Source organism: Suillus discolor (assembly GCF_016758755.1).
Source record: "Suillus discolor strain FC423 chromosome Unknown F5147scaffold_316, whole genome shotgun sequence".
In the NCBI taxonomy this organism is placed as follows: domain Eukaryota; kingdom Fungi; phylum Basidiomycota; class Agaricomycetes; order Boletales; family Suillaceae; genus Suillus; species Suillus discolor.
Window position 1 is genome coordinate 1 of NW_024541563.1, and position 20884 is coordinate 20884.

At 46.2% G+C, this 20884-nt stretch overlaps 5 protein-coding genes across 5 annotated transcripts; 2 read left to right on the forward strand and 3 right to left on the reverse strand.

The window, feature by feature from the left end:
• Nucleotides 1–15: 15 nt before the first annotated feature.
• F5147DRAFT_783172 (uncharacterized protein) lies at nucleotides 16–526 on the forward strand (the record flags this gene model as incomplete). Its single annotated transcript, XM_041442804.1, has 4 exons — nucleotides 16–22; nucleotides 54–64; nucleotides 117–341; nucleotides 398–526. 4 exons carry the CDS (start codon nucleotides 16–18, stop codon nucleotides 524–526), a joined length of 372 nt encoding a protein of 123 aa, XP_041284331.1.
• Nucleotides 527–4679: 4153 nt separating this feature from the next.
• Nucleotides 4680–6112, reverse strand: F5147DRAFT_590267 (uncharacterized protein; the record flags this gene model as incomplete). Its single annotated transcript, XM_041432167.1, has 6 exons — nucleotides 4680–4865; nucleotides 4980–5108; nucleotides 5156–5294; nucleotides 5343–5696; nucleotides 5744–5875; nucleotides 5925–6112. 6 exons carry the CDS (start codon nucleotides 6110–6112, stop codon nucleotides 4680–4682), a joined length of 1128 nt encoding a protein of 375 aa, XP_041284332.1.
• Nucleotides 6113–7999: 1887 nt separating this feature from the next.
• F5147DRAFT_783174 (uncharacterized protein) lies at nucleotides 8000–10631 on the reverse strand (the record flags this gene model as incomplete). The annotated part of the gene is made up of 3 exons (XM_041442805.1): nucleotides 8000–8893; nucleotides 8946–9289; nucleotides 10154–10631. 3 exons carry the CDS (start codon nucleotides 10629–10631, stop codon nucleotides 8000–8002), a joined length of 1716 nt encoding a protein of 571 aa, XP_041284333.1.
• A 342-nt stretch (nucleotides 10632–10973) lies between these two features.
• Nucleotides 10974–14055, reverse strand: F5147DRAFT_783175 (uncharacterized protein; the record flags this gene model as incomplete). Its single annotated transcript, XM_041442806.1, has 6 exons — nucleotides 10974–11264; nucleotides 11325–11482; nucleotides 11534–11602; nucleotides 13603–13836; nucleotides 13892–13928; nucleotides 13978–14055. 6 exons carry the CDS (start codon nucleotides 14053–14055, stop codon nucleotides 10974–10976), a joined length of 867 nt encoding a protein of 288 aa, XP_041284334.1.
• Nucleotides 14056–17547: 3492 nt separating this feature from the next.
• On the forward strand, nucleotides 17548–20479 carry F5147DRAFT_783177 (uncharacterized protein; the record flags this gene model as incomplete). Its single annotated transcript, XM_041442807.1, has 5 exons — nucleotides 17548–18221; nucleotides 18276–18506; nucleotides 19334–19406; nucleotides 19467–19610; nucleotides 19709–20479. The coding sequence occupies 5 exons, from the start codon at nucleotides 17548–17550 to the stop codon at nucleotides 20477–20479; spliced, it is 1893 nt and encodes a 630-aa protein (XP_041284335.1).
• Nucleotides 20480–20884: the final 405 nt, after the last annotated feature.

Here is a 20884-nt window from a genome sequence, read left to right on the forward strand (position 1 = left end):
TATCCGTCCAGCCTCATGTCGAGTGCCACAAGGCTTTTCTGATAATGTGCAAGACAGCGGTCCTGTGAGTTACCATCATTTACCTGCACAAGTTATTCTGATTTTCATATTTTCAGTCCTCCACTACCCATCCTGATCCATCTCTCCATTGCCTCCGCAATGCTTTTGCACTATCCTGGGGATCACGTCCACGTGTGCTCCTCACTGGCCTTCCCTCACTCTTCCACCGTTCCCAACCAAACACCGATGAACACGTCGAACTCCAGCAACGCATAGGACTTAGTACTTCCTCTCGCCCTAGTCCTCCTGTTGTCGACATTCCTGCACTAGATGACAAAAAGGTATGTTGTTTGAGGGATGTGTTATCAATGACTGGCATCTCAACTTCTATCTGCAGGCACTGTATGTTACTCGGCCGCCAGAACGAGCTAGCGACAAAGCAAAACGTGTCGACACCTCCAAATGGTGGGCTCGTGTTGTGTTGTTCCTCTGCTGTTTGTCTCCGTCCAACGACGACGGTCACTGATGGTTTTAGAACATGGTTGATCATTTGATATTCTCCTTTTGTCTTCTTTCAGTGTTTTTCTGTTATCTTGATGACAATCATTGACGGCTCTCATTCTAATTTGTCTGTAAATTGACAGGTCGATTTGCCCGCCAGTTGGCGAGGACTGTCTAGCTTGGAGGAGCTCAGTATGACTTGATCTTACAAATCTATCAAGTACTATTCATACACGTGCTTAATGTTATACGGGCATGCTTCTCTGAAGAATGCGAGACGCTCTACTCGCCCATTCGCTAGTCCAATGTCCAAAGGGGTCAATCATCCTGCAGATTTTATTCCTTTTCAACATGAGGAGTTCGCTCGTTTTCGGCCGAGTCAGAATTAGGTCAAGTTGAAGTTCGGAATCGCTGTATAAATATATGTTGTATCATGCTGATCTGAAGCGAACGCCTATCTTCTATGTTGTAGCTCAGGAGAAAAGCAAGGCGTCGTAATATAGATGTAGCTGTTTTCTGTCCTTACGTTGGTGCATTTATGCTTATTACTGCCAGCAGCCCTCGTTGACAAAACCAACCCGATCAGAGACCCATGGGAAGGTAACTCGTGCTTTTTTTCGAACATTGCGGGGATCTAAGGTTACAACACTTACCATTAGAGGATGTCCACAAGACGCTTGACAGATTATTTGCGGCCATGGAGAAAGCCCTGACCATCGCAGTGCCTTGCAGAACATGACAACTTGGACGAGTGTATGTAAGAAATATGCACGGAAGCATGAGGTGAGCAAAAGGCAAATACCGGATATACAATTTCAAACTGCACCAGTCACTGACCATGGGGTAATTTGTAGCCCATAGGTTTTGCCTAAATTTGTACCATTCAATGGCGATAGCTATTCTTCCAAGCCGATCGGAACTCCTGGGTCTTCCATTACTAGTACACTCAGGATATAAAAGTAAGCAGTCTTCCTACTGTGTACCTCAGTCCTCAGAGTTATTAGTCGAGATAACCCTAGCAGAAGGCTCGTCATCTCGCACAATAATGCATTTCTCCTTCCTCGCCATCATCGTTGCTTTGACAGCATCTACGGTCGTCAGTGCATGCCTCGAGCAACATACATCTTGCATCCATGACAATCAATGTTGCTTTGGCATGAAATGTGTATGGTATGTGAGTAGGAGTAGGATTTTTGCATCCAGGATTCGGCAACGTGACTGACCCTCGCGTTGTATTATTTAGGATGGCATTCAAACATGCGATTTTCCTGACAAGTGAGGTACTAACAGCCAGAGCAGCATGTCGCTATAGTGAGTTATGCTTCAGCTTGAATGTTGGTGCCGTGGTTGAACGTTGATGATGCAGTAGTACTACCTAGTTCAGAGTCAGTGCGGTTGCTTCAAGTTCTGCGCCTATAATTTCAATGCTGTCTACCCAGTGCATCTTGTAGAGTGACCCTTGAATGTATGGAGATGCTTCATTGACTTGAAAGCATGACACATGAGTGACTATGCGAATCCTACAATATCTTGATCTCGGTACTACTGACAACGATAAAGTCCACATCCGATATGTCAACGTCATCTTCAGGCAAAGAAGGTTTATCCGCTTGCTTTATCATCTCTGACGGACGCCTCGCATAATCATTTTTGGCTCAGTGTGCTGATCTATCTGTATTACAGGCTCAGGCTTTAACTTTTCTGCTGGATGGTATTGAAATCGACTCCACTCGAAAAAAAAACATCTTCATCCCAGTACACACACTTTGCGATGCGGTCTAGTCTCGAGCTCTAGTAGGACTGAGCTCATCATGGGACGAATGAACCTCGTCATTTACCCCAATCGAGTCGTCCTAGTGCTACTTGTGAATTTCAAACAGACGTGTACGTATGGATATGGGCTCCTAAACATCACCCGAAACTTTCAGCATATTTATATACACACTGCTCGAGCATCATGCTTTTGAATGATCGTCAGAAATAAAAACCAGTTTTAGATGAGAAGACAAAACAGGAGTTCTCCTACAATCAGTGCACTTGCTATGGACATTGACTTCAAATACAGTGATCTAGTGCATGAATGAAGACCTGCGATTACTAGCTAGCAATCGACAGTAGTTTGCCACACCATCTTCCGAACCGAGTCCAAACTGCATAGGGTGCAGGACATGCATACAAGGTATGACATCCTGTCGAATGTGTCTGGTGCAGAAATAGTTAGAGCATCTGCGAAGATGTGCAATATCCATGGGGCCGGACCATGTAGTTACGTACTGGTTCGTGTACCTTCCTTTCGACGCAGAGACCAAAGATATTCGCGGATCTGAGAAAGTATCATGGCGATCTTATCATCTTTCACCTCAAGTTGGTCAGAAGTGTTGTACTTTCTTAAAATGGTCAACAATCATCAGTGAACCGAGGGACAAATTAGAATGTCATATATATCAATATATAGTATGCAATCACAAGCATCTGCATAATTCTGCTACCGATCGTTACAATGGCATGTTTGACCTTATAGAGGCAAGAAGAGTTCCTGATTTCTCCACACAAGTCTGTGATCAGTAAAAGACCCCCGCATCCCTCAAAATCAAGCCTCAAGGAAAGATAGAGCAAACTCAGATACTTAAACTGGATGAATTATAATAGCCATGTAGGAAGCAAAGTCCAAAATGTCAAAGTTAAGAACGAAACCTGGCATTTTTCCAGAGAACAAACTAGTGATACGCAAGTAATGATGATACCACTTTTGTTGCTCTCAAAAAATCAATGCCATCCTGATCAGTTGTCTAACAATTGTCTTGTGTGATGCGGTTAGCTATCTGTACAAAGAAACATCATGTTTGCACAGTAGCCGAGGTATGTTCATGGAGCGAATCACAAAAATCTTTACTCTACTTCTATGTTGATACCACTTGTTCAAAATGCAGGGATATTCATCAATTACTGGTCAACGTCCAGGGTAGTCCCAAGTGCTGGCATCTTCCAGAGAACAACTACGTGCTCACCAAAGCAAGTGACAAACAAAATGTGTGCTATTTGAAATTTTGACAGCATTTTCTTTGATGATCTAATAGTGGTTTTGTAAACTGCAGTTGGGGATCCATGTGAAGATGTGTTCAGGTTTTCAGCGAGCAAATGACAGTCTACCTATATTATACTTCAAGTTGCCATTCAACCTTCTGTAAGTATGCAATGATCATATTATATATTGCACTTTGAAATCTGCGGGAAGAAATATTACGTTGGCACAGCTACCGGAGTGTGTTGACAAGCGAGCAACAGTCAAGTCATATTCTGCCTTGAATGTCTAGTCTCAGTTATACAATTTGTCCATTCGAAGACTACCTTACTGATTGGCACCAACATTAATGTGTGACAGTGTATTATTGCGAAACTAAAAAAACACGGAGAAGACAAAGCGCATCCTCTACTTCATGGACTCAGGGTGTGGAGCATAAGGGGAGTGATCCATCTTTTGCACCTCGAACTGCAAGGATTCAATGACTGGAAGATAATGCGCATAGTGTCACACATCATCGCGATCCCATATTGATGTGCTCCAAAGGGAGAGATTTTGTATGTGTGCCTTTGAGATCTCAGCTATACAGTTTGTTCACCCAACAACCATTTTACCATTTGGCGCCGACATCCATTTGTGATGGCTTATTATTACGAAACTAGAAAATACGGACAAGACAAAGCTCATTATATGTTCCATTGACTCAGGGTATCGAACATAGGGAGAGTGATTCATGACTCGCATATTGAACTGCAAGCATTTAATGAGCGGCAGATAATGCATGCGGCGTCATACATCACAGCAATTTTGTATTTGTGCACTCCAAAGGGCGATTTTGTATGTGTGCATTTAAGATCTTGTAGTTTAAAATGATTCATTCGAAAAAGATTTGTTGCAGATGTAATATCCTTATCACACGAAGTAAATTTCAAACATATATGACATTAGGTCAAAATTATGAATATAAAGCGTGCTACAGATCACTTGCTATAAATGATGACAGTCAAGTACGTTCAAGTCCTACGGCGAGTCGAAAGCAGCATCGTCGCGTGCTGCCCTTTGCCTTGCAAGAGCATTTACAGACATATTGTCCTTTACTACTTGGCTGAGGTCATCACAGTGACTCCTTCCAAAAACCTTTCAATGGCGAGTTCAATTAAGGCTTGCTGGGACAGTCAAAAATGCACCTAGTCCACCACTCCAGAAGCCTATCTATGCGGCACTGAGCTTCTCGACCAGGAGCCTTTTCAAAGAAGTCGACAATGGTCTGCCAAAATTGGACATAGTCGAAGTCTCCGTCAATGGATCGCCAGGAAGTGACTGAAGATAGTGCAAATCGGACCTGTCAGCTTGATTATTAGATACCATCAATATGACCGATGATATGACTTACTTGGCAAATTATGTATGCAATGGACCGAGGGGTAACTTTCTCCATCTTGATGATCTGCGCTACATGCTTCTTGACCTTGAGTCCATTGAAGGATTTCCTAGTGCGTTGGTTGTTTTGAATGATGTCAACCCCATCGCCATCGCCGTCGACGTCTTTAGCTGAGGAAGGTGACGTAAATACTGCTTTGTATGCCTGGAAAACAACTGAGATCAATTCCAGGCTATCGCTGGGCCACATACCTGAAGAAGGATTTTTCCCTTGAATAGCCCCTCCTCCAGATCATCAGGTTTTGCAGTGTATTTTTCATATACAAATGCTGGAAAGGAGAGGTCGGTTACGATGTGGCCATCTGCGCAATCTCGAATGCCTGCCTTTACACTGGTGACATGTGAGTGATTTTCTCGGAATTCTAAGCGCACCACTTACGTTGGATTGTTCCAATCAAGTTCCAAAGAACAAAGTAGCCTACCACATGCATCATTGGTAAACCCGCACGAATGTTTGTCGTCTGGATCGACCAGAGGATCGGGCTTGAATTCACAGTTGACCCACTCGGAAACGAGAACCTTCAGTTTGGAGGTATCATCCCCTTGAGCAGCATCAGCCCCTTGCCGAAGCTGAAAACATAGTTCAGTAAAAGTAAGATGATCATTGACATAATGCAAATGAACCATTTTTAACATTTGTGCATATTCTTCGTACTCCAGCTCTGTGGCCTTCTTGAAGAACCACCGCAAGGTATTCGTGAACGTAATGTAGCCTATCTGCAACCGATCTTGACTATATAAAACAATGAGTAACGCTCACACACCTAGGGAAAGACTTACTCAGTGGTAGTTTCTGCATCCTCTTCAACGTCATACCTCCGGTCATTTTCGGCAACTAGATCCTCAAGGCTATTGAAAAGAGCAACCATACATCTAATTGCTCTTCCTTGAGCCACGTAATAGTTAGTCTGCCTACACTACAGTGAGAAACAAAACTCAACAACTGTAACAGAGGTCATACCTTTCTTTAGCGGCACACCCTGATTTGAGAGCCAATAGCTTCTCCTCCAGCTGCGCGATCCTCCGTCTTTGTCGAGCCTGTGCAGATATTACTGCTTGATTGTGGCTGGCCTCAGCCTGCTGGTGCTCGACACTGCCCAAGCCCTCCGAGTTAGGTAGTTCATCGATGGGTGATGTTACAAGTAACATCGGTCACGTGGCCCCCCTATCATTTTCCCCTCATCCTCGCCCTCACCATCTACCGGCTCGTCCTCCTTTACCGCCTTTCCGTTGACCAGATCCTCGGGACCGTTCCCGTCCCTCGCATCGCCCGCCTCTATGCACGTGCACGCACGTTCCTCCCCTGATTTGACCACCAATGTGGTCCCGCACCTATGACTCGGTCTGACTCGTGCCACCAATGTGGCTTTCCTCTTTCTGTTTCCCCTGACTGCGGATTCCCGCACGTTGTATTCTTACCGTTGGTCCGTTCCAATGTTTCTCGGTCTCATTCCACATTCGACCAACCATCACTAATCCGGCTGTGTTGCCAACGCACCTATACCACTTTCGTATCCCCTTTACCCTTACCTACTGTGTGGTAGCCTTGCCCTTAACCCTCTCCACTTAGTATAAGTAGTCGGTCACCCTGTACTAGATTCTCTAACTTGAATCTACTCAATCTTCCCTGGAACATACTTCCCTCTGAAGCCCCCTCAGCTTCAGTCTCTAGTATCTTTTCTTAGTCGCTCATCGCGGCTAAGTCTACCTCGATCGACCTCATCGTTCGGACAAGACAGTCCTTACCTTGAGTGACTTCCGTGACATCCGTCTACGAAGTCACGTGACACGCGTGTACTGTGATCGCTGCTGACTCGTCGTCGCCAGCCTCACTTGCTATACCGGATCCTTCCGGTTACGTCACGAACATTAGTGGACGACGCCCCTCTTAGGGCTCCGCCTAACAGATCTATTTGAGTGCATAACAGGTGATGCACCGTGCTCGGCATCGGACATAGAGACAGGGAAAGATGGGAAGGGAGAAAATGGTCGAATGGGTAACTCAGAGGAGAGGGTGCGAGATGAGGGTTCTGAAAGCTAACCAGCTTGCGTCTTATATGCTGGTCAGGGCCTGTAAGTGAGTACCAAATTCAGAGGAAGCCAAAAATGTCAGTGTAATATATGTCGCTTGAAAGATACCCTATTTTGGGCATTAACATTAGCATGAGTGCGATAGCAAAGGGTGCTAAAATGCTGGACGGACCGAAAAATATGGTGAATGACTTAGATCTGCATGAGAATGCATCAGAGCCTAGGAGTTCTTCAATTCCTGCACGCTCAAATATTCCTGTCGCAAAAAGCTTACTTGATATGTCTCCAACAACTCATGGAGGTTTACACTGCAGAAGCATGGCACATTTTGACTCAATGTCTGCCATGGGTGGTACTAGCGTGCTTGCGGGCTTCGTCGTTGGTTTTTGGTTCTCTGATATCTGTCCTGTAGCAGCAAGAATGATGTCTCCCCGATGTCCAGGGATCAATGCCTGTTCAAGTTCTGCTACTAATTCGGTGAGTTTCTCCAGTCTCAGGTAAAAATTGGAGCTCACCTTAGATCACGAGTACCACCTTGCAAACCGGGTCCTGCCACCCATTGGGCGACTATGCCAGTCTAGTACTGGTAGGGAAGGGACAGACATGGTACGGTGGCTGGCTGAGCATCTTGGTGAGCATTGTAATGGGGAGTTCGGTCCAGAGGCAGGCAGAGTCAGGGCTAGGAGGAGAGCAGGGTGTACGGATGAATGACTCAGTTGGATGTAGGATATATCATTAGTACAGCAGTTTTTGTTTGAAGGAAATTAATGAACTCATGGTCTTTTCTGCCAGTGCTGCTGTTGTCTCTCCTGGGACTGCCTTTTCAAAGGTCACGTGACACCGTATACAAACGGGCAGTCTGAAGTTAACATTGACAACATTGAGCACGCACATGGCGTCGACACCAATACAAATCGCTACGTTCTTACAATATGTCACGGTGGATGGTATTGCGGTAGACCTACAATTTCAGAGTCCCAGTTCTACTATAGTAGTAGTCATTAGTCATACAATGTCAGCTAATCTAGTCATGGTGCGGGCCTTCACATCCGACCATCTTTTTGCCAACTTCTTGTTCTTCTGGATGACGTTCGCGATGTATTGCTTCGACAGGTCATAAATGAATTTGAAAGTTTCTGTCGAAAACTCGATTTCACGGTCCAATTTTCTGGAAGAAAACTGCATTAAAACACAGTAGATTGCAGCTGCAGCCATGCAATAAAGATTATCCAGATCACGGATGTAGTGCCGATATTTGAGTTTCCTCACTACACCAAGAACCACATCTAGAAGCGTGTCATGCTCGAATGCCATCCATTGACCAGTCTCTTCATCCTTCTTGAAGAGAAATTTGAGAGGCCAGGTTGCATTGCCGATGAGGCTTTTGATTTTCTTTTGCTTCCACTTTGACTCCAATGTGTTCGACCAAAGCGAGGGTCGAAGATCGTAGCCTCGATCAACAACGCTAAATGCCAGCTCTTTACAAGCTGCCATTAAAATTTTAAACGGTGCGGAGAGACTCATGTACAATAATCCCGCATTTTTTTCCGCCCAACGTTGACCAAATTCTGTTAAATTTACAGCGATCCATTCTCCAAATCTGATATTCAATTTACCTTCAATTTCTTTTTTCGCCAACTCGGCCGGGTCAGATCGAGTGATCTTCAAGCAGCTTTGGACTGCATTTACTAATGCGGCTTGGACCAAGCCCTCTCTTAACGAGGGCTTTATCATGGTACAATTGTTGACAGCGCTGCTGATAAGCTCCTTCTCCGCAGCGAGAATGAAGGCATTGTGTATTGGAAGATTAGATTGGTAATCCAGAGGCGGAAGGTCAATCTGTGGCTGCATAGACTGAGTGGGGGTAGGGTGAGAAGGCGTTGTGCTAGAAGGCGCTGACTGCTTCACTACTATGAGCACATGTATTAGTTTATGAAGGAAGAGCACTTACTGAAGGGGTTTCGAATGGTTTTTGTCGCTGACCTGAGCATGTGACAAATCGCCACAGACCGTCATCGCGTTTTTGAGTTTGGGGATGGGGATGTTTCAGCGCTGTGAGGGGTTGTGGTTGTATATAATCCGGTGCTGCTGGTGGTAGCATAGTGACACCGTCCATAGATAGGAGTGGCGGAGAAAAATTGCGCCGATAATCGGCAAGTGCTGATGGCAGCGATGCCAAATCATTCAAACAGATGGGATCCTGGGACGGGACTATGAATGGTGGAAGCAAAGTTCCATTGTAATTGTCGAGGGTTGGCGGAGGCACGTGATCAGATGATGAAGGCCAATGATGGCCTTGATAGTTTTCATCGAAGGTTGGAAAGCGCTGTAGGTTTACAACTCAGAGTGGTGCTATAGGCTCCAAACTGATATCTTTATGTTGTAGGTCATGCACTGCCTATCTGCTATACTTGCGGAACAAGTGTGTTCGACCCTAAAGGGGAAGCTAGTGCAGCAAAGGTCTAGAAATGGACGCAGAAGGTGCCGCTTGTCGGCCGATGCGAAGCGCGGGAAAGCGGCGGGTGCGCGCGCGTAGCGCGGGAACGTAGCGGCGGGCGAAAGCCGAAGGCGCGGGAAAGACGCAGCTGCGAAGCGGCCGATGCGCGAGGGATTCGGATGATAATAGAGATGATAGAAAATAGAGATAGATGTAGAGCAAAGTGATAACTGATACAATGCAAGCAGTAAACAGATACTGATTGCCAATAGCTACCAACTGTAGGCTAATGGGAGTTTGCTACTGGAACGTCCAGAAAACAAGCTACTGAATGATATGTACTGCTAGTGCTTAAGTATTGCGTTAAGCGCTGTCATGTGGAACTGAGCCGACGTGCTACTGAGCTATATATGTAAAGCTATATGTAATAAAGGTGGTCCGATGCGAAAATGGTCTGATATGTAAATATAATCATGAAACAATGTACCATTGGGTTGGTTTTGGACTATGGATGGGTGTGGAGCGTCGGCCGATGAAGTGCGAGAAAAGCAGCCGCTAAGCGCGGCTGTGCGCGCGCGTGGGAACGTTGCAGCCGTCGCGGGAAAGTAGCGGCTGCTATGCGCGACTCGCGGGAAAGCTGCGCTTCATGTAGGAAAGTAATAGGGTGCTGAGGGATACCATAAAAATAGCCTCTACGAGGCTACAAGGACTCCAAGTCCTACAGCGTGTGAACATTGGTGCTTGCCACATGGCGGCAGCACCTGGTAGCGGATGATCATATGAGATTGGGGGAGGCAAATCATTGCCTTGATGACTTTCGCCGAAGGTTGGAAAGGGTGCGAACATCGGTGCATGCTGCATGGCGGCTGCACCTGGGTACCATGACGGACCGGATGAAAGTGGTGAATGACTCGAGAGGAAGTCATGCTGGCCTGGAGACTGATTTGGATGTTGCATTGAGATGTGATGATGCTGGATGTCGAAGGAGTCGAGCTGAATCTGAGCGGCTGGCGCACTGGGATCAAGTCTGCCAGAGAGAGAGTCAGATGAATGATGGCTAGTAGTAGCACCATGAACTTCAGGTTGTCTATGAGAATCGGAGAAGAGTGAGTTGATGTTCTCAGAATCATAATCAATACTGTGCCCTAACACTGTGTGCTTGAAGTCACTATAGCTAGCATTGCCAGCAGGATACATCATGATGGATGGTCAGTGGTAAAAGATGGGACTTGAGATCAAAGTCAGAACAGTTCTGCGATAGGAAGCAACCCATTTATGAAACAGCAAACTAAATTACAACAAAAGTAGCAAGGCACAGCCATTCAAATTGGCTAGTGGAAATAATACATTCCTGGAAATACGTCAATGATATAAGTAATGGTGACTTAATCATAGTACATGGGGGACTTACTATGACTACAACACAGCAGTAACTTGGCTGGCTTCCAATTTGTTGTTGCGATCATCCGTATCTCCAATGGAAAATTGTTTAAATATACCAATCTCAGCATCAGCATGAATGAGAGCTTTCCCGCTGCTTTCTCAAGCTGCAGTAATATATTGGACATCATCAGTCGTGCGCGGCAATTCCCCCCGGTCAACAAGCACATGCACTAGCCACTGCAATTCTTGATCCACCTTCCCAAACTCCGTTTCCGTTTCATGATGTAAGGACTCGTTGAAGATGTTCAACCTTCTTGACGTCTCAAGCAGCCAGCCCCTGTACAAGTATTCCATGCGCAAAGTTTCTCGAACTGCCTCCTTGTAGTGAATAGCGCAGTGGAAGGTGTGTGGGCTCATATCCTTTATAGCTCTCGACAACGCCTCCTGATCCTATCATGCCAGATGTAATAATTATATATAGGAACTATATATGTTCAATACATGGCGTACCTCGATGCTCATACCTTCCGAGTACTGGTGACATGACTGTCTGCGCCAGATTTGCTCGGCACAATCATGGTATCTGTCTCCTGACAACAGCCGCCAGTGGGAATAAGGATGGTAGAGTTTGGCGTGTTTCTTTGATTCAGGAGTGCTGCTAGTATGACCTGATTCATGGTGGTGAGACTCGGAGATATCAGCAGTGGGGCAGTGTTTACCCCCGGACTGCTTGGAATCAGGTGTCACAGGGAAGTTGTCGTCCTCCTCTGAGACCATACTCCCGAACTCTGCCAGTTATAATATTTGAGTCTATCCAGAAAACACCATGATACTATGGGAGTCATCCATACCTGATATTCCAATTGACAGGGGAGAGCTTGGAGGCAAATTTGAGGGAGAAGAGAGCTTTGACTTGTCATAGCTGGCCTGAGTAATGGCAGGATAGGGGCAACAAATAGCTGGCTTTTCATCGCAGAAAGTACTAGTAGCGGCTGAGCTCAAGTTCATTTTTTTCATGGGTGGTTTTCAAGCGACTGTGGGCTACATGAGTGTTACTAGGTAATCATTGTTTAATAGGCCAATTGGAGTTTGAAAGGGCACTTCCTCGCCGATTTCCGATATACTGTGTTCAGACTCGTTGTTAGATGTGTGCATCAGACGAGCAAGAAAGCAATTGAGTTGCAGTGCGATTGCTTATACTGATGGTCATGATATAATGAGTCTCTGTACTAATAAATCACAGGTAGAACTGGTGGTAGTAATGCTAATTACAAAAACCCCAGAGTACCTAATCGTATTACATGTGTATTCACGATACAATTCATATTAATGTTCATGAAATTACTATTCCATTTTGGTATGTCCGGAGTTTCAAAAGGATTGCACGTGCTGTCTTCTCGTCGATTACATACCAAACTTGGCATGGTGCCATAGGGCACTACCACCTGCTGCATAATATGCTCTACGGCCACAGTATAGTGTCAGGGCCGCTGTACTGCGACAGTTGGTATAAAAACCTCGTTGACCACCTGCCTTTTTTCGAACGGTGTAAAATTACCTCTAGCAGTCATCTTAGCACTATGCCTTATCACTGTGATGCCGATCATGCATTTGAAGATGCAATCTTTTCCACTACTTCAAGTCTAAGTCAGCCCTCTTTCGAGTCTGGTTCGCTCAATCCTTCGGAGGACGTGTCCGAGTTCATGATGGCACACAACCAATCCAACTTGGACGTACTCAAGTCATGCCAACTCGAACACAATCGTCAAGATAATGATGCGACGATGGTTCAAAAATCAGAGGCGCAGTCTGGGTGTTCGACCAGTCTGAACGTGACTCAGAAGGATCAAAAATCTGTAGTAAGTACTCATCGCGAGAAGCTTGCGCCAACAGTAGTACGGTTGCTTACACTTTGGTCTGACAAGGATCTACTATTACTTGTATCACCAAGTCCCAGTTCTGCACCAGCGGTGAAGCACATCATGATCCGTAGGGAGAAGACAGGTACTGACTGGCAGTCGGTCTTCGATGTCGTCAAGTACGACGAAGAAAGACGAGCAGTCATGGTCATTGAGGAAAGGGCGGTGGTATGATACGGTCTTCATGAGGATGATGGAGGCTATGACAAGAATGACCGAGTTGGCCTGGTGACTATGCAGTAGTATTAGTCTGGATTATGTTAAATCGGTATCAGGTTGACTACTTACCAGTATCATTCGCACGAGTCAATATTAAATCATGGAGCTTAACTTACATACCATCTGTCGAATGCGTGCCTAGCACAAGACTCTGCACAACTTGAACTTGGAGCTTCAGAAACTGGTCAGTTCAAATTGGCCTGATTCTGAGGCATACCTTAAATGTGGGTCACCCCATTCAGAAAATAGGGCTTGACAAGTTGAGGTCGCCATCATAGTAAGTTCGCCTTCTCAAGACATTTTTGCCTGCATCATCTGCAAGAATCGTCATCCTCAAACAGTGCGCTTTGCAGACCCGGAGTCATCTAGGGCATCTGAGAGTTTTGTAAGTAACCATCTAATCACTGGTCGCAAATTCTTCTAAAATATACTGGTTCAACGTACCGCACATAATTTCACTCCCTTCGACTGACAATTTCGATCACCGGTCGCACTATCGCTTCTGGTTGCAGAAGCAGACAACTAATGCAGACTCTGGCTGACTGGCATGGAGTTTGTACGTGAGTGAGAATTTTGGGCAGGGAGAACAAAACGATCTGTAATTAAAGACGGCAGTGAGTTTAGAAGAGATGCGTGCAATGGTTGACTACCTGGAAGGCCTGTTAAGGAATCATGCTGCTGATTCTTTGCAAGGGTAGGGGTGAAGTCCGGCCCTTCATCTAGAGAGAGGAAGCGAGAGGAGAGGAGGGACTCAAGTTCGTCAAGCTGGAAGTTCGGAGAAGAGAGGTAGGTGATGGCAAGGGAGAGTGTATCTAAAGGATATGGAATAGCAGGGAAGAGATGAATTTGCTGTAGTGGTGGTGCATTGGGTGCAGAGGGCATGTCTTCATTGGACGGAGACATATGAGCTAGTACGAGGTTGAAGGGAATGTGACTTACCGATGTCAGTCACGCTAACGCCATGTACGGCAAAATCCTAAGGCCCAATCAACACAGCTCTTTTGATATCCCATCATTTTACCAACTTGAACATCACTGACAGCAATCCCACTTTCACCAGGCCATCTCAACCACCATAATTGAAACTCAAACTTAATACTCATGTCTCTTACAGTATTTCGAGTTTGTTTCCCTCTCTTGTCAGAACAAAGTACGGTGGCACTTCTACTAAGTTATATTTTCAAGAGATCGAACGAACTTAGCTGCGGTGCGGGCAACTCCATCAGGTTAGGTTTTAGACTCTGCCAAGACCTGAGGCCTGAGCGCTCATACCAGGTCGTCCTACATTGCAGGCTAGAGTGCTGCCATGCACTTTTCTAAAACCTTTTGGACCGGATTTTTTTGCTTTTTCTACTAGTGATGGTGTCTTGCCAGGCTCCCGGTTGCTTGTGGGAACGGAAGACAGACATTCGAGCACTCACTAGACATCGTTTAGCTTGTCCTTTCTATAAGAGATGCAGCACCCTTGCCAGTCAGAAGAGACAAGAGCACGCAAAAGAGGCAGCTTTTTCAAGTACACTCCCAAACTCTGGGGCTAGCGCGTCATCAGTGGGTGGCCTTTCAAGGTTGCTTCAGACTTATACTAATCTAGTATCATCATTTTCAGCGAATCTCAGCTGTCTGGTGTATGAGGGACCGTCCCAGTCTGAAACCCATTGCCCCTTGCAAGCTTCTTGGGCCAGCGTCCATGGCACATCATTCATACGGTGCCTCCCGAGCCAACTCTCCTGAAAACTCTTGGCGCCCCCATGAGTCAGGTGAGGATGGTGCTGACATTGAAATGAGGGATGATTCTAGACAAGGATTGGACTATGGCTCAGGTTTGTGTCTCTTTGGCTAGTATTTGTATCTTGCCTTGGACATAGCTCAAATCATTTTAGAGGAAAACTTACCTCCGTCGAGACGAACTCCGAGAACTTTCGTTGACGTCGAGCATTCAGACCAAGATCTTAATCCTTCTGACAATGCTAACAGCTCAACAGTCCAAAGTTCTGCCCCGCAACCAGCCCGATTCAGACTTCAACGTGTTATTTTAACATTAAGGGACACGCTCCAGACTACCTTCAACGCCTTTGGACTCTCCCGACTATATCCTCGCCGTCCTTCTTTTGAACCAGATAAATTTATCCCATCTACACTACTTGCAAAGACATCTCCCATAGCCCAAACAACAGACTCTCCACCTAACATCTTAGCACCGCCCTTTCCTTTTGCTGATATGACCATCTACCGGCTTATAACTTGGATGAACTCCGGCAGCACTCAATTATCCGAAACTAAAGTCTCTCAATTGGTCAAGGACGTTATCCTGGCAGAGGACTTCGACCGCAAGCACCTTGAGGACTTTTCTGTGAGGCGAAGCTTACGAGAATTGGACAAAGAGGAGAACAGGAAAGGCATTTCTTTTCCAGATGATTGGATACAGACCGATGTCACTATTAACATCCCAACCAAGTCATGGGAGGAAGGTCTTCTCCCCTACATTATTCCCGGGTTTCATTATCGCCCGCTTCTCAACGTGATACATGTGGCTTTTGCGGATGTCCAAGCAAGGGTGTTCCATCTCATGCCTTTTCAGTGGTTGTGGAGGGATCCTTTGGGGGACTCGGGACATCAGGAGCGGATCTATGGTGAGCTTTACACTTCCGACACCTGGTTGGAAGCTCAGGATGGCCTTCAGAAGCTCCCAAAGGAGCCTGGCTGTTCACTAGAGCGCGTCATCGCTGGTTTGATGTTCTTTTCTGACGCCACCCATCTGGCAAATTTTGGGACTGCGAAGGCCTGGCCACTCTACGTGTATTTTGGGAATTTGACTAAATACGCACGGTCGTCGCCCCAATCGGGGGCATGCCACCTCGTAGGATTTTTGCCATCGGTAAGTTTTGTTGAAGCTAGCATGTTTCTCTACTGTGATTGACAAATTTAGGTTCCTGACAGTATCAAGGACGTTCTGAGCGGCGTGTGTCACATCTCAAAAACTGGTATGGTATCCCTTCTCACTTATTGCCGCAGGGAATTGTTTCATTCCTGCTGGGATATCTTATTGGATGAAGATTTCCTCGAGGCTTCCCACCATGGCATCGTTTTGAAATGTGCTGACGGTGTGTTACGGAGGGTCTTTCCCCGGCTCTTTACATACTTGGCCGACTATCCAGAAAAGTACATATTTTAATCTGTGTCGTCAAGAATGCTGAATTGTGCATCAATTTATAGGGTTCTACTTGCTACTATCAAGGATATGGGCTCATGTCCCTGCCCTCATTGTTTCACGCTGAAAGCCTTGTTCAGCTCTCTTGGGCTGGTGAGAGACATGAAAAGCTGTGTAGCCAACCTTCGAACATACGTTATGTCCAAGGTTACTAAGGCTCGTGAATTTATCGCATCAGGACATACGGTAGACGGTGCAAAGGTGGAAAATACCCTCGGAGAGGGCTCATGGGTGCCTATTTTGGTGAGCGCGATGACTTCTGGTGCTTTTTCATCAACTCAAACTGTCTACTGGAAGAATCAATTCGTGCACAAGCTTGGAAAGTTCAGCCTAGACCCCTTTCACATGCTTGTGGTGGACCTCATGCACGAGTGCGAACTGGGCACTTGGAAGTCGCTATTCACACATCTAATCAGGCTTCTTTATGCCCTTCCACAGGGTAGCCAGCTGGTTGCCCTCCTTGATAGCAGGTAGGAGAAGTTTGTATGGGGCGCTGCGACCTACTAACTCCAATGGGCTGGCAATATTCGAGAGATCCCAACGTTCGGTAATGGCATAATTCGCAAATTTTCGAACAACACATCTGAGATGAAACGGTTAGCAGCACGGGACTTTGAAGATATCCTACAGGTATTTTGAGTCATTTAGTAACCTTAGCGCTTGATTTGCTGATATGCTCTCCGCCATTAGTGTGCTATTCCAGTGTTTGAAGGGCTATTCCCCCCGGACCATGACACGATTGTGCAATCACTACTTTATCGGTTTGCACAATGGCACGCGCTCGCGAAACTTAGGATACATTCAGACTCTACGATAACCTTTCTCGAAGACACTTTCAAGAACCTTTCTCGCAAGTTACGGAATTTTTGAAACTATACCTGTGCCGCTTTGACTACTGTTGAATTACCCAGAGAGAAGACAGCGCGCCAACGTAGGGCTGCCCAACGTTCTGAAAACGGCAACGCTTCTCAAGAGCCCAGTTGGGCAAGGGTCAAGAAGTATAATTTACTGACATATAAATTCCATGCGATGGGAGATTACGCGAGAACTATCAGGCTCTTCAGGGCGATGGATTCCTTTACTACTCAAATAGTGAGTGCTGTGTCTTCCTGCCACTATACGCCTGATGTTAAGTTTGAATAGGCAGAACTTGCCCACAGAGCCCTTAGGGCATTCTACCTGCTGACCAACAAATTAGACACGTCAGCACAATTAGCCAAACACGAATGCAGGAGATGTGTACTACAGCATGTAGCAAAGGCAGGAGGAACCGTACCCTCCGCTAGCAACCAATCGCAAGCGGATGCCCCCCCTTCATTGAAAATACATCACCATATATCCAATTCTCAGAACAATCCAGTCCGTCTATTCGCTTTTCTGTGAGAAAATGAGGGGCGATCCCGCTATCAAGGTAGATACAAAGCTTATGGACCTGAGCTGTACTTTACTGACTGAAGGCGGTCAGAATTTCATCCCCAAACTGAGGGACCACGTTCTTTATAGGCTTCGCAGGTTGGACATCAGTTACTGCGACCACACCTTTACGGATGAGGAACGAAATGTGGTGATCATTCCCAACAACACCATCTATTCAGTTCAGACTATGCAAATATGCTACACTACTTATGACTTAAGGCGCGAATATGATAGCATTAACCCCCGAACTCATGGCGATGTTATGGTGCTTTCAGGCGAGTCAATGCCCAGCCACCCATACTGGTATGCGAGAGTGTTAGGTATTTATCACACGGAGGTATGGCTCACTGGCAATGGTGGGAGCAAGCCTTCGAAACAGCGCCTTGAGGTTCTGTGGGTCCGATGGCTGGCAGTGCTTCAGGGCTATAGATCTGGCACCAGGCATGCCCGTCTTCCAAAGATTGCTTTTGTGGAGGAGTCTGATCCGGATGTGTTTGGATTCCTTGACCCAGGACAAGTAGTTCGAGGAGCTCACCTGCTTCCCACATTTGCCTCTGGACGTGGCATAAGCTCGCTTCGGCAAGGAAAATCATTAGCGCACCCTGGGGAACAGCTAGACGACTGGGAGGAGTACTATGTTGGAATGTAAGTGTAAATATTCAACAGTTCGTAAAAAAAGACCTCTAACTTTGGGGCCAGATTTGTCAATAGAGACATGTTCATGCAATATACGCACTTGGGTGTTGGCCATTCAATTGCTTTGCGCAGAATAGCCAGGGACTGCTTTGGCTCTCAGTCAGCAACACAGTCTGACACCATGGATATTGTGAATGACGAGGATGCGCACGGTGAAGACGGCGCTGATGGCAATGACGGCAATGGCGAGGGGTTTGAAGAGTTCGATGAGGAAGGGGAGGATAGCGATGAAGGGTGCGAATACAACTCAGAGTCCAGTCCGAGTGATGGAGAACAGAATGAGGAGGAAGAATATTGTCTTTTTAAAATAGAATGTCTCAGATATCGTTTAGCCGCAATGCGAAGGAGTAAACATTATATGGACTCAGATTGATCATGGGCCATTGGTCGAACCGGTCACAGTCAAATCTCACCATCTTCGTCTCAGAGTCAAGGTGAAGTTGTCGCGAGTTGTATCACAATGAAAGGCACTTCTGAATTAGGTCCCTCGCAGGCTACTATGGTGCAATGTGACCACATTTTCATGAATTCCACGGTGTTCTAGATCCGGTGAAAATTTCCAAAGCTATCTTTCAAGAAAAAGCCTTGAATGGCCTTACAACCAAAACATATATGGGGGACATTAAGAACACTTGACGAGACTGACATGATCCCCCTTCTATCACTCACAGACTGCGACGGTGCCATGTCGCAGCATTGTCACACATTCCCATACTAAGAGCCCGTTCAGCAACCGATGTTTGAACAAAATTTATGTTTATGTACAGGTTGCGTTGGAATGGCACGGAAAGCCATTTATGGCGGAGTTTTAATGAAACCTACCTCCCAATCATGCCTTGCAGGAGCGAAAGATCTTATCAGCAAACACAGATCGTCTCAGCTGTAGCTGCCATCATCCTCTACACTCAGTTTCAAACTCTTCATAATGACTCAGAGGGGCAAAAGTAAACCCAAAGCCCAGTGGTGTGAGGAGGAGGTCAATGCATTCCTGGTCTATCTTTAATCGCAGGTGTCAAAGATCGCTGGGACAACTTTCAAAGATGAGACCTTCAATGAGGCAGCAAAGAACTTGTGGGACTTCAGAAGCAAGGCCCAGACAAGGACATGGCACAGTGTAAGAGGAAATGGCAAGCAGTACGTTTCTGTATCCTACTCCCTAGCTGCATCACTAACTTATTATTAATACTCCTATAGTTGAAACAAATCTACAATGCCATCGAGAGATATCGCAACAATCGATTGGGCTGTCATTGGGACAATGTTAACGGTGCCAATATTCAGGGGGAAGCAGCAGAACTCCAGTGGAACCAATTTATTACCGCTAACAATTCCAACAAGGTATGTCCGTGCTTATGATTCTGTCTACTAGTCACTTCTTATTTTCAGGTAATGAACCTTTCAAAACAATGGATGGAGACACTGGCAAAAGATGTCAGAGATTCTCCCAAACAGGAGTGGTGCTCAGGGGGGCAGCCACCTACAATCCAGCTTCCTTGGCTGCAGAGGCATCGGCAGCTATTCCTGTCAATTCCGAGGCCGGTGGATCCTCCTTATCTGTACAAGCATCAGATGGTCCTATTGCTGAAGCCAGTGGATCTGGACTTGAAGTCGCTGCTGTGCCACAAGCTGGATGGGACCAGATCGAGTCAGCCCTCCCATCCGTCACTCCTGGAGTTGCTAGAAGTTCTATGAACATCCCTCCTCCCTCCTCTTCTATTGCGCCCTCTAGTATGGGCAAACGCTCGCATTCCGACATGATTATGTCCCCCAGCACCGCCCAAACTACAATGTCACTTGTAGATTCATCCCACGCCTCCAATGTCGACAAAAAGCCGAAGTTGTTGACACACGGTAAAAGTCAAGCCGCCCGCAGTCGCAAAGGCTCTAGGGCTGCCAAAGACACTGCCAGCACTGCCGTCTTCATGAACCTGCAAGGTTCCATCAATAGCCTGACGGACAGCCTTCGCAAATCAGCATCCAACACCGACCAAAACAAAACTCGGGTGTTGGATGAAAGGCTAGAGGCTGTGCTTGCCATGCAGGAGGAGGAACTCATTTCAGAAGATGAGTCCGTTACCCTCATGAACATGTTCGCAAGGAGCCCAGCAGTATGCTCCATCTACTTGGCTGCCAAGCCTGAAAGACAGATCCCCTACTTGCAATCTGTTCTTGACCAGGCTGCCAGGGGGGAATTTGGTGTGTTTTAAACATTGTCATCGTCATGTTTTACTTTTTGTCGCACTCATTGCCGTATGTTCTCATTTGTTTGCATCGCGCGTTACATGAACCTCACTTGTTGATATGCAGCACATTTTCATTTGTAGCGCTATGTATGTTGTCGTACTCCTAAGCATCACTTTCATTATCGTCCTCAACTCCCATAATATTGGTCGATGTCCTCGATGTCCTCTGGATCTTCGTGATATCTAATGAGTGAGTGATTGTCTACTAAATTGCGCTCATGTAGGATGTTCTGGTAGTCCTCCCACATCTCTGCGGCCATGTGATCGCGAAACACATTCGCATTTACATCATCGTCAACGATTGGATCAGTATCACCGGGACCACCTTGAGCAGGTTGGCCCTGATGGGTAGGGTTGTCGTTGAATCTA